The sequence below is a fragment of the Cyclopterus lumpus genome, chromosome 16 (genome assembly GCF_009769545.1).
Source record: "Cyclopterus lumpus isolate fCycLum1 chromosome 16, fCycLum1.pri, whole genome shotgun sequence".
NCBI classification, from domain to species: Eukaryota; Metazoa; Chordata; class Actinopteri; order Perciformes; family Cyclopteridae; genus Cyclopterus; species Cyclopterus lumpus.
In genome coordinates this window covers 12173494-12189178 of record NC_046981.1, presented here as the reverse complement: position 1 = coordinate 12189178, position 15685 = coordinate 12173494, and the positions used below count along the sequence as shown (strand labels likewise).

The following is a 15685-nucleotide window of genomic DNA, read 5'->3' as shown; positions in this document are numbered from 1 at the left end:
TCAGTGACTCATCTTGTGTGTGCAGTGCACAGCTTATATATGGTTCATTGAGAGCACATTTCCACAGCTGGCAAACACAGGGTATGTTGCCGCACCATGATGTTGATCACATTTATAGATGTGTTGTTGATAACGCTATCACCCATAATTGTGCTAAAAGCTGCTCATCAGAAGCATTTTTTCCGTATCCAGTCACCAGGTCCTGTGAGTGCTGGACACATTAATCACCTTATAATTTAGGGTATTATGTGCAGCGTGACGATAACTGCTATGGGTCAGGCTATAGTGGTGAAATTATAGATATGAATGTGGGACATTATGACGACTCTCACCTGTGCTGTCTCTAAGCAGACTCTCTTTTTTTACTTTCTCAAAGTTAGCTCTGGTAATGTGCCACACACCACTTACAGATCAATAAGCACTAACAGACGCTGCTGTTTGTGTGTGTCTATATGTTTATGTATGTATCTACTAACTGAATTGTGTTTGCAGCACAGAGTATCTTAAGTTTCAAGTGATAAGAAGCTGGCATCAAATATTTGGTCATATTCATTATCTTGTTTCTTGTTATTTGATTAAAATGTTGCTCATTATAGATAGAAACGTGTGTTTAGACGACATTTAACTTCTTTTATTACATGAAGAAAGGGTTTGCTGAAAATCATGTTTATTTATAGAAAATAGTGTTTCTATTTCTCAACATTAGGGTTGTCTTTGACCAAAGAAATTCTTAGTCGACCAAACCAATAATCGATTAGTTGATTTATTCAATAGATCTGTTTCTTCACAAATAATTGTATAAAAGCACCACTTTAAATCTTGTGTTTACCCAGAGTTGTGCAAATAAGTTTCTCGGAAATAAGTAATTCAGCATGAAAAAAGCATAACAAACAATGAATCGATTAAAGAAATCTTAATTTACTGAGATAAAAACAACCAATTAGTCAACTAATCGATTAAATACAGCTAATAGAAAAAAATTACAAACAGGACCCGGCTTGAGTGTATGTATGTGTTCATGCATGGATGCATATGATCTCACTCTTGCTGCTATATTTATATGCATGTAGGCCCACGCGTGGGCGTGAATATAATATATATATGCACCACTGTTGCTTCCCCACATCCTCCCATCACTCTTTTTGACACCGCATTACAGAGAGGGATTCCCTGTCATTCAATTCAAAACACCCCCACTAACACCGTGCCTTCACACTCATCGCACGTCCCGCGCTTGCCAGTTTGCACTCAGTCTGTAAACCGGCAAATCTGGCTAACTGAGATGGAGGCTGATTGATTGGCTCCTGTCCAGGTTGGAAAAGCCTTGCATACGTGAACACATTCAAGGTGAATGACTCAGTGATGTAGTGCTTGAGAGACAAGGGGGCCCTGATGACCCTTACCTGTGTGTGTGTGTGTGTGTGTGTGTGTGTGTGTGTGTGTGTGTGTGTGTGTGTGTGTTTGCATATACGCCCAAGGACTCCAATGTAGCACATGAAGCATATATCATTTTCAGCCTGTATGTGGAAATCAGAAATGTGAGGCCTGTGTGGGGCAACATGATGGCAGGCGTTTCTGTAAACAAAGTGACTCAGCCACAGAGTGTGTTATGAAATTGAATAATGCTGTGAAAGAGAGAATTTCCTCTCTGCAATTTAATCCATGTGAGTATGTGTGAGTGTGTGTGAATCCATGTGCATTGGTGGAAACACACAGCATCAGTGCAGAACCATGATGGGTGTCTCAGTGTTATCTGCAGCTACTAACCACTTAGGTGCTGATAAAGAGAAAGGCCTCGTTCTCAAAGATAGGAAGACTCCTTTGAAAGCGGAGGAGCAAGAAAATAAAGATTTCCTACATACAATGTGATGCTGTAGGCTATACACGTAACTGGTTGACTTCCCCTGCCTCTGCAGGTTTTCTTCCCGTCATCTAAACAGATTAGGAAAGAAGCACTTCTTCCGTTTCTGGTTTTAATATTCATTATATATTTAGCTGGCCATTAGGATGTTTATGGAAATGATTGAGTTGATGATGCTGGGCTGAAGCTGCCTTTGCTAAGATACTACACGCTGTAGATTGTTAGATATGACAGTCAGTGCACCAATGACTGCTGTAACCTATTTACGCTGTATCAGTGATAAAGATCTGCACAGGATGGCAGCCACATTCATGCCTGTACAGATTAATGAGGTGGTCCGGTCTGCCACTGATAGGGGCATGTAGATTGGGAATGTAATTTCACCAAGTCAATGGCATTCGATTATGTCCAGAGACACACTTAGACCAAACTCTCCCAACCATCTGGGCTCTGGTCCTCAGCTGTCAGCTGAACTCTGGAGCTCAGTCACCCGACATCAGTCACCCGACATCTGCGCATATCGCTGTAAGAGGGCTGCTATCCAAACCGGTGCCCCATCCTGGCAACCAGCCTTGCTGCAGCTGTTATGGTAAACAAGCACCAAGCACCCTGGTTCCTCGGAGCTATTGCTGCAGGGCCCTGGGAGTACAAAAAGACAGATGACTCTCAAATGCTTCCCACTTCGGCGGGAGCCGTCAAGCCACTACAGTCAGAGCTGGAGTTGACAGTGCAGCCGCTGCAGATCCTTGGTTGTTCGTTACGCTCGGCCGGCCCCTTCCTTTTTCTCCTCCATCTCCCTGCCCTCCCTCCTTGACTCCTTCTCGCTCCTTATCCTCTGCTCCTCTGACCGCAGGGGGGTATCCAGCGTAGCACCGCTGTGTGTGCGGGGGAAGAGGGAGAGCGCCAGGGGAAGAAAAGCTGGCTCAGAGCTCTGGTCATGTGCTCTGTTGTTGTTGCTGTTTCCTCAAGGAGGGATCCTGCCTGCCTCCTCAGAAGCAGAATTAGGCATTCGCTTACTGTGCTGCTGAGAGCTCAAGAGCATCACCTTCCCCGGGTGCAGAAATACAAAGCGCCATGGATTAAGAAATCACTGAGATTCTGGATAATGACTACTGAACCATCATCTACGCATATATTGAAAGAACTATAAACAACTAATCGCAGCATGGTACATACATCCATACCCTCGTGGCTCACTTCACAAATAGCATATGCTTTGATGTAATCTCATATGAGGCACACACACTCGATTGCTACAAAGGGACACAAACTGTACTTAATGTTTCTGGTCCATTGCTGTGGAAAGGCTGGAGGGCTTCCCTATGGTAGTTTGCAGCCTACTGCTGCAGTCCAGAAAACTCTTGGCTCATACTGTGACTCATGTGTGTGTGGGGGGAGGGGGAGGGGGAGGGGGAGTGAATGCTAATCTACTAATTGGCCAAACAAGGCTGAAGGATGCAGAGGGGAGAGACTGAGAAAGCTGAAGAAAGAGAGAGAAACAGGGGAAGAGAGGAAGTGGTATTGTGTGTGCCCTGTGTACTGTATGTTGCCGTATGCCCGATATATGTGGGCGTGCATATATGTTCATGTACAGTTTGCGTTTGCAGGGCAGATTTTTAACACAGATGGGGAAGAAATCTGGGACACCCTCTCCAGCCCAGGCAGAAAATGAGACATCGCTCTGTCTAACTGATATCAACCCATATGTAACCACCTCACACCGCACACTCCACAGCACCAAGACACGCCCGACTAACGCTTCTGAGGTCACACAGAGTTCATTTTTAATAGTGAAAGTAGCGCTTGAATATAAATGCGTCCACCCTCTGCGTCCTGATGCAGTTGTTTAATTAGTTCTGCTGTTTGCCTGGTGACTGTCAGCTGATCCTGCATTTTCAGGAACGCTTTTCTCATACTCACGGCCCCTCACAGGTTATAGCATAGAGGTGGATTTTCATCAACACTGTCAACAGCTGCTGCTAGTGCTATTTAAACACCATTAAAACGCCTAGACTGTAAAAACCTCGATTGGCAGTGTAGCTGCCATTTGTTGGGACTGGGGCTGAGAGTTGCCCTTGGATGGTTTTGTCACAAGTTAAGTTGTTTTAAGTAAAGTACATTATGTTTCCAAAACAGTCAAAATTGAATTTCACAGGAAGAAATATGTTCAGTCTGAAACACAGTTACGTGTCAGGCATGTTTGGCTCACTATTTGACATCAATTGAACACTGAACCACTAAAAATAGAACGCCTCTTGAACCCGAGCGCCCACACATTGCAACAAACACCAGATAAGTGCATGTTAAACATGTAGCAATATAATCCTGTACACCCACATAATGGGAATATGCTTGGCTTGGAGCTCATGATAACCATGTTTAACTAAACAAAACACCAAGCCAAGCAACTAAATAAACAGGCATGCGGGCATGGTGGTGCTAGCGACTTTACTACTTCACTAACTCACTGAACTAGCAGCCTAAAAAGATAGAATATAAACGTCACCTTATACAGCCACAACCATAAACTATGTCTTACCTTTGCTGATTTGTGATTCAAAGTTTTGTTCACATATCAATGCTGCTAATGACTACTCCAATGGCTCTGCTTCATGTCTGAGTAGATTTCAGCCTTGCTTGTGAAAACACAGTCTATGTCTCCATCTTGTGGATGCACTCATGCACTCACTGCACTCATCTTAAAGGTATTGATCTGGTCAAATATACCAATGGGTTATGGTTCTCTTTGAATGGGAACATGCATAGAGGCCTGGTTGATTATATTAAGATGAACATAATACCTATAGTGACATGTACATTAAATTAAATTAGTTTTGCAGTATGATACCCAAATGGCCAATGTACTAAAACCTATTTAACTTTGCTCTGCCTGACATCATTAGCATCTGACTGTGCATAGTTAATATTCAAATGTTGTGATATGGGTTGCGATACGTTTTGGGAAGCAGAACTTAATGGACTATAATATATTTTGGGTCGGTATTCATTTTGGACATTCATTTTTATCAGTTTTCTTTTAGTTGGGAACATGTTCCCAACAAAGAAATTTACTTTCACGCATGGAATTGGTGCAGTGTCCCTTTAAGGTAAATTTACCCTGGTAATGTACAACCAAAACCTATTAATACATACAAGAACTTCATGTGCCTTCTGCATGTCCAGAGGTATTCAGGGAAAAACAAGGATCACTACACAAAGTGGGTTGAGGGAAACTGGGTCAAACTAAACGGGAAATAAAACACTTGATCACTCCTAGAAGTGAACTCCTCAAACATATTCAATATCACAGACTGATGATATATAATGATACTGACTACTGACTGAAGAAGACCTCAGGTTTGAGTACTATATTACATACAAATGAAGCGAGGTGGTCCTGATTGGGAGTTGAAACACCCTCCCCTGTGCGAGTAAAGAGGGTCAGTTTCTAGAACGAAGTCTGTCCCTCGTCTCCTGCCCTCGCAGTGATCGGATGCGACTGGATGGAGTTCAGAGAGAAGGGTGATATCTGAGAGCCCAACAGAGAGAGTGGAGCTGATGTTTCTGAAACACTGTGTCAGTGGGTCACAGACATCACTGGACGTCCACTGAGCCAACAACTCTCTGTTTTCTCAGAGATGCAGAGGGCTCGCTCATGATTGCCAAATGCAGCTGTGATACACACACACACACACACACACACACACACACACACACACACACACACACACACACACACACACTGTGCTGACACAGGAGCGAGCCCCTCTGAGAGTTGCACACACAGCCCCTCTGATACAGAGAGCCGGCACCTAGAGACTGACGCTGTGTTTAAACTCCATTACCAGTACAGTCTCGCTAATTAAACCAATGTTTTAATTAGGATTTGGTCTATTTCAGACGACTCTCATCTGCAGTGTGCTGGTGGATGGCTTTGTGCATGATCTGCCACTGACTTCTTGCAAGGCATTATTAACTGAAATGCAGGTGTGATTTACATGAAGTTCATTAAAGAGATGATGATGCATAGCTCTATCAGAAAGAGCCCCTGGAGTCTCGCTGGTGGAAGAGTGAAGCCTGCAGGTGGCTGATCTCTCACATTTAAACCAATTTGATTATTCGCCACAATGAAGTTAACTCATGAATAAAGTCGGAGGAACATCTTTATTTATTTATAAATTGATTAGTACTGTGGGACAGAACATATTTGACCAGACAAACGCTTTTTTTTAAATTACAAGTTAAATTGGTTCATATATTTGACACCATGAGAGGCTTCATTTGATGAACTCAAGTATGTCCCAGATCTAAATGAGAAGTGGGAAGTTTATGCATATATGAACTGTATTCATTTGTTTCCTTTGGAAAAATAAACCTCATATACTTATGAAAGTACTCTATTGGAAAGAAAGTAGTCCTCCCTCTGTATCAATACGGTTTTTATCAGTTGTTGTCATGTGTCCCTTATGAAAAAATGATGTATAATTTAAGAAAGAAAAACCTAAACCAGTCACTGAAAACAACAACTATTATTTTTGTATTTTTATGTTGCTTTATGTTCTAGAGTGTGTTTGCTGTTATTGATGCATTTATCTTGTATTCTTATTCCATAAAACTTAATTGGAAGAAATTATTGTTAAGGGTGCAATATTTTGTTTGTGTGTGCATTTTATTTTTTAAAAATAAAAGGGGGGGATGGTGAATGTAGAAACGTTGGCATTGCGGCAAAAGAAGGATGCAAAAGATGATTCACCTAATGAGAGAACATGAGAGAAAAGATCTTCCTGGTTGAACTTCAGCCAAAGCATCATGAATGGTACAAATAGGCTAGAAAACATTTTTAATTAAATTAATTTCCCTTCTCTCTTCCCTCTCTCTGTTCTCTCTTCCTCTACCCTGCTGTCAGCGGGAGATGGCGTACCAGTCCAGAAGGATGGGGAGCAGGTAAGACCTCAGTAGTCCTTCTGGCTCACCCCTCTGGTTGACCTCTGACTGTTTCCACTCCACCTGAGGAACCAACATGGCTACGGATTTAAGCTACGACATGAGGAGCTGCAGCAGCTCACCTCACTAGCTCTCTGTCACTCAAGGTGCCGCTGCTTATGCTCGTAGATTAGTAAAGTAGCACACGCACCATATCAATGTCAGTCGCTTAACTTCCACTACAGCTCCCCACCCATTGGATGGGGTGTCGTAGCTGGAAGACTGAACAATACTGGTTTGGTTGGCACATAGCTGTTGCTATAACTGTTGCTTGATATCCATCTGACAGAGTCACTGCTCAGTGCTGGTTCAAAGAAAAACTGGAAAAAGCATCACTCTCTCTTTCTCCAACTTCATACACACCATATTCTTTTGACCTCTCCACTCATTTTCACTCGTCTCGTCTCCTCTCCAGCTGCTTAACAGATCCCGTGCTCTAAAACCGACCCCTCTGAGACAGGACACAGGAGGGGGAACCAGTGTGGACTCAAATGTAGAGAACCTTTCACCAAATGCACTGGACAGATCCATCATTTATTTATGCATCGTGGCCCAGAATGCCCTTCAGTCCTACAGAGAGGGAAAAAACACAGACAGACACGCACACGCACACGCACACACACACACACACACACACACACACACACACACACACACACACACACACACACACACACACACACACACACACACACACACACACACACAGTGTTGTCGGGGCAAGTAACAGGAAAAGCTGCTTCAAGAGGCCGAGCTCTACCACTCAAGTGTGTTAAGTCTCTCATAGACCCACTTATGTGGAGAGAGAGAGAGGAAGAAAGAAAGAGGGAGAGTCAAAGAACCAAGAAGTGGGAGCAACGGATATAATTACAAAGGGAAATAAGTGAAGAAAAGAACAGAGAGAGGCTGATATTGACTAACATGAGTTATCTGGGTACATGCAGCATGATGGAGATAATAAACACCACCCTGGTGCTCGCTCCCTCATGTCATTCAGCATTAAATAACCTGTTCTTTACATTTAACAGCCTGTTGACCAGCGGTGATAAGTAACACATTAGGTTATTTATTCAAGCTTTGTTGTGAGGCACGGTAGAGAGGGAAGAAATGTTATAGCTTATAGGAATAGTTTGACATTTTGGGAAGTATTGCAGAGAATTACATAAGACGATCTTCACAACACACTCATGTTGTAAACATGAAGCTAGCTTAGCTTAGCATAACGACTGGACACAGGGGCAGGGTAATAGGTTAACTAGCCTGGCTCTGTCCATAGTTAACACAACATCGAAAGCTCACTAATTAATATGCTACAGTTGATCTTTTTGGTTATTAATCTATACAAAAACTGAAGTTGAGGGTTTATGTGCACACCTTTTCTTGGCCGAGCACCAAAACGTCATGGAGTCGTCTGCTTGACAGGCAAAACAAGAAGAAGATTTTTGTACAGGTTAAAAAAAACATGACATGATGTGTTAATAGCTTGGGAGGTGATGGGAGGCGGATGTTGTTACCTTTGGACAGAGTTAGCTGCCCCCCTCCTGTTTCCAGGGTTTGTGCTGAGCTAAGCTAACCAGCTGCTGGTTCCAGTTTATCTATACATATCAAAGAGAGTCCAAATCATCCAATTCTAACGATGGAAGTATTCCTTTGAGTAAAGAATCTGAATACTTCTTCCATCGCTGCTGTTTACATCGCAGTGTTTCAAATGTATAAAAATAAATACGAAATGTATTTAATTTGAAGGAAAATCCGGTTTGAGAGGATCTTTGTGTGATGCATGTTGGGGACCAACATTCCCCTGCCCCATATTGTTAATTTACTCATTTATTTCTGCTTAGTCTCGATTGCAGATCGTCAGGAAAGGGAAAATTAACCCACCAGCGTCCTCTGTCTAGTTAGTGTCTGATAGAGAGGAATGGTGTAGCAGAGGCTGCTGTTTATCTGCTTTGTCCCCAGGATCGGCCTCCACTCACAATCACACACACACACACACACACACACACACACACACCCTCCGCTTCCCCCTGATAGCCCCAGTCCCCTGTCTGTCTGCAGCATCAGATACCGCTCGACACAGCACTGACATCTCTCTCATTCACTCGATTTTCCGCTGGCTTTCAGTGTTTTTGACAGCACATGTAACCAGAGAGGGCACTCATTCACCCGTAGCGTATTTCTGCTATACATAACCAAGCAAATATACTGATCCTGTTTAATCCCTCCCCCTTCTCCCTGTCATTCCGGTCCTTGACTCTTGCCTTCTTCGTTCCTGGAAAATCCTGTGTATCGGTCTCCCTTCTTCCCCTCTCACCTCTCTTAATTCCTTTTCCTCTGCATGTCCTATGTCCCTCCTCTGTCCCTCCTCTCTTCGTCCTCTCCTATTTCCCCTCCCATGCATGTCAATGTTCTCTCTGTCCTGTCACTCTCTTACTCTTTCCCGCTCCTTCTTTCCCCATCCCTCCCTCTTCCTATTTCTCTTCCTCAGCATGGACGTTCAGAATTTTCATGGGAAGGAATCAATGTAAGTGTTGTGACACCATTCCTTCATCTACTACTTTTCTTCCTCTATCTATTTGTTTTGATTGAACTCACCCTTTAGTCATACGCTTTCCCCCCCTCACGACCCCCCTCCACCTCTGCCTTACTTTTTCGGTTTATTTTAGTGGTGCACGGTAGTGAGCACAAGCAGAATGACTTATTGGTGCAGAATATAAAACAACACAGTTCAACTTGGAACCATGATTTGGATCTTTTGTATTAACCCAACATCTTCATCACTTTTCTCAACTCACCCCTCTCTAATACACGCTGTCTCGATGTCTTCGTGTGCCCTGTGACACTCCCCATACTATCCTTTTCTCCACACTTTCCCCCCTCCTCCATTCCTCTCTCTTCTCTCCCTCTAGCTGTCTATGGAAGACACCACATCAATCCTGCCTCGGCTCAAGAGGAACTCAAATGCCTATGGCATCGGGGCTCTGGCTAAGTCTTCTCTGTCAGGTGTGTCAGGTGTGTGTTTGTGCTGTAACTGGTAAACCGACCCCATGTTGGCTCCGCCCTCAGCGGGTGCTGGAGTCAGCATGGTACCCGAAACGGGTTCCCCTCTATCACTTCCACTCCTCCCTGTGTTAACACTCGTCAATGGCTCCTCCTGAGTCATTGATGTAATGAACTAACATGAAAACACAACACACACACACACACACACACACACACACACACACACACACACGCACACAAATAGTGCATCATCATACAGCGTGTTGCTCTAATAAAAGGTGAGTGGGAAGTGTAGTTTTCTTTGATAAGTTGTTGTGAAACTGTGTTGTCCTGAATTAGTATTGGTGTTTTGAACCGTGTAAAGTGCTGTGTTGAACAGAGTTCAGTGCAGTCTAGTGCAACGTGTTGGGTTTAATCCAGCTGTCTTGTGCAGTGTAGTTTATTTGAGTGCAGTGAAACGTATTACAGTGCAGTTAAGTGCAGTGCAGCCGTACTGTGTAGCGTTGTACAGATTTGTCCTGTAATTTATTACATTTATTCAAGAATCTCATCTTCATTCGCCACCATCAGAGAGAATCAAACAACCAGGGATGTACCGTATGTGTCATCATGTGTTGGTCACATGAAATATGGAGCACAGCCATTATGCGGTTATCAGCGTTGTAGCAGGAAATTAATTTCATCTTCAAAAGATGTTCTGCAGGGTTTGCACGAGTCAAGTTCTCAGACAGACAGCGAGGGGAAAGAGAGCAGTTTTCTGCTTGCGCAGCGCAGCTTAGCAGAGGCGTGAAAGCTATTATGTCAACAAGCCAACCTCTCATTACTTATGCCGCACAACCACCTCACCCCAATTAACCTATTCCATCCCATGATGCACCTTTGTCAGACAGGACACATCCATTCCCTCCTCTCCTCCTTGTAGCCCATACAGGGGATGGCTGAGTCTCATTAAACACATGAATGTCACCCACACAACCCTTCGTCATTGAGCTCCATGTGCATGAAGGCCCTCATTGAACGACAGGCATTTCAGAAGTAGACTGGACTGACGGTGTGTTTCTTTATTGGTTTGTCTTTGTTGGAGCAGACAATAGTCAATACTTTTTTTTAATTGACCATTTTTGTTCCCCAAACATCATAGAGGGGTTCGGTCAATCATATTCTTATTCTTACGAAACTATAATCATACATATATAGTTCTACAATTTCTCTTCCATGCTAATTATCAATCATACAGTAAAGATATAATTAGATAAACTGTCCACTGTCATCCTCCCACACCAGTTTCGTCTACTGGATATCCATCGTTTCATAAACCATCACAGCATCCACGACCAAACAACAAAAACACACTTGATAACATACCTTATGTCTGTTTCTCCCCTTTCTTTCTCTTTCTCTTTCTCCACTCTACTTCCAAAACAACAAACCTGCTGCTTCATTTCCTCCTCCCTCATCAACCTCTCATCTCTCACTTCACACACCTGCGATCCTCATCCTCCTCTCCCTCCTCTGTCTCCCATGTCTTCTCCACCACCAGGTGTGAGCCGCACCATGAAGGAGCGAGTGACCAAGCCCACAGCCATGGCCCAGGGTCGCGTTGCTCACATGATCGAATGGCAAAACTGGAGCATGACCACGGTGGGTGCAGGCGGCGTGCCCCTGCCCCGCATCACTACCCAGGAGCGGGAGAAGGAGCGGCGGCTGGAAAACGACGCCTACAGTGACCTTAGTGAAGGAGAGAAGGAGGCTCGCTTCACTGCAGGTTGGAAACACAGAGGGCAGACGCTCCACAGAGCCTCGTCTTCTGAGGAATGATGTGCTTCTAATCTCACTTTGTGGGATGTATGCCAGTTATTTAGCTAACTTAATATAATGCAGTTCCTCACAATGATCCGGGCTTGTCCTTTGAATCATGACCTCAGGTATCCTGAAGCAGTTTGCGATCTCGGAGGCGACACTCCAGGCCTGGTCATCGATGGATGGAGAGAGCCCGCGGTCGAGCTCAAACCAGGGGAGTATGGCTCATCTGAGTGAGCTCAACCAGGAGAGCATCACCAGTCGAGGTAAAGGACTACAATGAATTACAAACGTAACTGCAGCTGACATTCAAAGTGGCTTTTGTTGCAGAACAATCGAAACGTGTATATATGCGTGTAGGCTAAACAATTTTTTACAAAGAATTAACAGCATACTACAAAAAAAATGTTCCATAGGCCAACAGCAGTTGTGAAGGAAATATCAGTTACTTAAGTAGATAATCAAAAAGATAATCAATTAAAAGTAAAGCAGTATTATTATCAAAGTGTAGTTGTGCAGCAGAATGCTCAGTGTCATAATGCTACATTTTATAAGGACGTATTGTGTTTGCAGGATTTAATGTTGTCGCTGGTGGAAATAATGATTATTTTCTACTGGTTGTTGAATATAAAACAGTGCATCATATTTTGTTACCTGATCATATATTTTGTACCTTGATCTTAGTATCTTTCAAATAAATGTAGTGAAGTAAAAATTGTAATATCTAGATTTGAATGAAGAAGAAGTAACACAAAATGTACAAGTACCTCAGAACTGTACTTAGGTGTAGTGCTTGAGAAAATTAACTTTTCCACCACATGCCTACATTATATTGTATACATATATGTTTAATACATACGTTATAAGACACATCCAGGCAGCGTTAACACAGCTGTGAGTACCTGGGTGCAGAGAAGCAGCTTGTATATAACACGTGTCATGTTGCAAAGTAATGAGAACATACGGTTCCATCTCCTCTCTCCAGACTGGAAGGGGAGCTCATTATTGATTTCACATTTCCAACATGGACCGTTGGAAGGTAAACCCACACACTGCATCTGTATCAATAACGATTTTGGAAATGTTTCTTCCACAGCACTGAAAACCTCTTCTCATGAAGTTAGAGGAGCAGACGATTATCATGAGCATGTGGATACTTATTAGAGTAGATACTATTATGCTTCATTAATACATTTGCATCAATTCATCAAATAAACTCTTAGCACATGCAGGGTTATAATGTGTGTCTGTTATTTATTCATACCTTTCCTCATGAGAAAACGGTAAACCAAGGATTATTATATAGTTTGACACAAGTGGAAACTGAACTCGGTACATAGCTGCTCTCATAACACTTACTCAGCCAACACAGGTATTTTCTCTGCAGTAAGTGAGTTTTTTTTATTTGGATCAAACCTCCTTATTCTGCACAGCAGGCCAGATCAAAGCCCAAATGCAAACTGATTTAATCTGCTGTGCTTCGAACTCTTCTTAATTGTGTGATAACAGCTGAAATCATATTACCATACACAATTAAAGGTTCAATCGTTAGTCATTAGGGGAGGGATATTGATCAACTTCAGCTGAAATAAAATGCTGATGCTTTACCAGACCTACAATTTAGGGTTTAGTTCTGGCAAATTTCTGAGTTTAAAACGAACAATCAGCGTGACGTCAGGATTTCCCTGGTTTTATATTTGTTTATATTATCAAGACCATATTCAATTCAATTCAATTCAGTTTGTTTTATATAGCCCAATATCACAAATTACGAATTTGCCTCAGAGGGCTTTACAATCTGTACACATACGACATCCCTAACCTTTGACCTCACATCGGATCAGGAAAAACTCCCAAGAAATAGAAAAAACCCTTTCACAGGGAAAAAAGTGAAGAAACCTTCAGGAGAGCAACAGAGGAGGATCCCTCTCCCCAGATGGACAGAATCAATAGATGTCATGTGTACAGAATGAACAGAGTTACTGAGTTACAACACATTCATTTGATCAGGATGATTCTCTTTATTGCACTTTTTGCGACTAAAATGTGACCAAAACAACCAGTACCTCTAATAGCAGCTGCTACCTTCTCCATTTCTTCCAGATCAGATATTGCACCACTCCTCAGCAGAGGTGTGGCCTCACACTTACGTCTCCCAGGGCCACTACTGCCTCTCCTCCTCCGATGCCTGGGAGCCGATCAACAAAGATCCGTCCGTCGTGACGTCCCCCCCTGCTGGCTCCTATGTTATGGGGACTGATGGGTACGACGGGCAGGCGGCGGCTCGCTTCCTGTCGCAGCAACAGCAGCAGCAGTTCACTCTCCAGCAGCAGAATCAACTCCAACAGCTGCAGCAGATCCAACAGATACAGCACTACCAGCAACAGCAGCTCCTGCAGTATCAGCAACAACAGGTGGAGTCTCACTTCTCCGGGAGTGACACATGATAGATAATAGATTTAGTGTGTGAGCATGTTTACTTTTTGCACATCATGCATAAACGTGATGAGCAGCCCTTAAGGAGGTTGTGTCATTTCAGAAGGGCGGGTCAAAAATACTGTTAAACACTCAAATCTGAGTTACTTTTGAGATGTTCTTTGTCCTCTGAAAACTCTGTAACTCCAAGATGTATGAAGCCTTTTAAACTAGAATACCAACTAACAGGTACAATGTTGTTTTTTTATGTTGAGTGGGAACATGTATTCTTGACCTTGGAAACGATAGGTTGACACAACAATCATGGATTTATCACCGTTTTTTAAAAATATATATTTTATAAAAACCCTATACTTTACCTAGAAAGGAACTGATATATTACTCTGAATCAATAATACAATTCCTGTAAAAAGTTAATTTGGTAATAAACATATCACAGATATAACTCATTATTGATCACTGTCATAGTGAGAAAGAGGAAGTCCTATCCTGTAAACAACTATTTAATTGACTGCCGACGTGGGTCTGTGTGTATTTTGTCAAACTGTTGAAGCTGTGTGTGTGTGTGTCATGGACAGACTCAGCTCTCTGACTCGTCCTCCTCCCCCTGTTTGTAGTCGCTGGAGCACCGGCTGCACAGTAACAACCACTCTTTGCAAGCGACGCCCAACAGCACCATCCACAGCCTGGTCCATTCCGTTCACCCACCATTGGTCGATCTGTGGAACACGGGGCAGATGGAGGCCTATCAGACGGACGGCGGAGGCTACATTGGTGTGGCGGCGGTGGTGGAGCCGAGCCTCTGTGTTCCCTCTGCAGAAGATATGGGAACAGAGCACTCTCCGCTACTGGAGCAGCAGGAGGAGGAGGAGGAGATAAAGGTGAGGTGAGGGGGAAGGGGATTTGATTACATATAATTACATCTTGTTTGATATTTCATCTGTGAAGTGCCAAAGCACTTTAAAATACTACAAAAACTACAAATCATGTATAATTTATTATTTTTCAAATGAAAAGTGTTTTAGATTTAGTTCCAATCATCTTTGTATGTCTGGATGTGGGTTGTGTGGTACGAACCAGTTCTGAAATGACTGATTGACTAATCAGTTAGTTGCAGCTGTCGGAAGTAAACAATAAGTAATCTTGTAAAAAGTGATGTAATTGTTTCATTTAACAGAAAGCCTTTTCTAAACTACAGGGTTGGGTTTTTAAAAAATTGACATTTAATATTATTGAGTTGCATTTTGGATGTTGAGCTTGACCTATACTCTGTTGCTTCGCCTGTGATTGTGACGATTGACCGTTCTGTGTTTTTTTTATGTCTATCTTGTGAGTCCTCCAACTTTATGGAAATGCATAAAGTTGACTCAGGCATCTCGGATGCTGAAGCTTCCTTTGGGCACCGACAAGAAACAGTTTACAAACCAATAATAATGGCCAATGCATTTCCATCATAAACATCTGAGATGGATTAAGTCTTTCCCAGTTGATCCTCACACTGGTTGCCTGAAAGATGAAGAAGTCGATAAACCTTTGGAAGTCAGTTGTACATAAAATAAGACATAAAATAAGCATCTGTATGTTTCTGTCTGTCCTCATCAG

General features: G+C 42.9%; 1 protein-coding gene across 12 annotated transcripts in view; it reads left to right on the top strand.

The window, feature by feature from the left end:
• The window catches only part of fam131bb (family with sequence similarity 131 member Bb), a 29936-nt gene that overhangs the window by 10677 nt on the left and 3574 nt on the right, over nt 1-15685 (top strand). For 3 of the 12 annotated variants that reach the window (XM_034553819.1, XM_034553818.1, XM_034553812.1), the window contains exons 2-8: nt 6768-6805; nt 9333-9368; nt 9754-9856; nt 11388-11612; nt 11773-11913; nt 13751-14061; nt 14701-14964. In XM_034553819.1, coding sequence (XP_034409710.1) covers nt 9760-9856; nt 11388-11612; nt 11773-11913; nt 13751-14061; nt 14701-14964 — 1038 coding nt within the window. In that variant the 5' untranslated portion in view covers nt 6768-6805; nt 9333-9368; nt 9754-9759. Of the gene's footprint in view, nt 1-6767; nt 7338-7546; nt 9369-9753; nt 9857-11387; nt 11613-11772; nt 11914-13750; nt 14062-14700; nt 14965-15685 lie in introns of those variants that run through there. The other 9 variants (XM_034553816.1, XM_034553814.1, XM_034553820.1 and 6 more) reach the window with 8 other exon arrangements.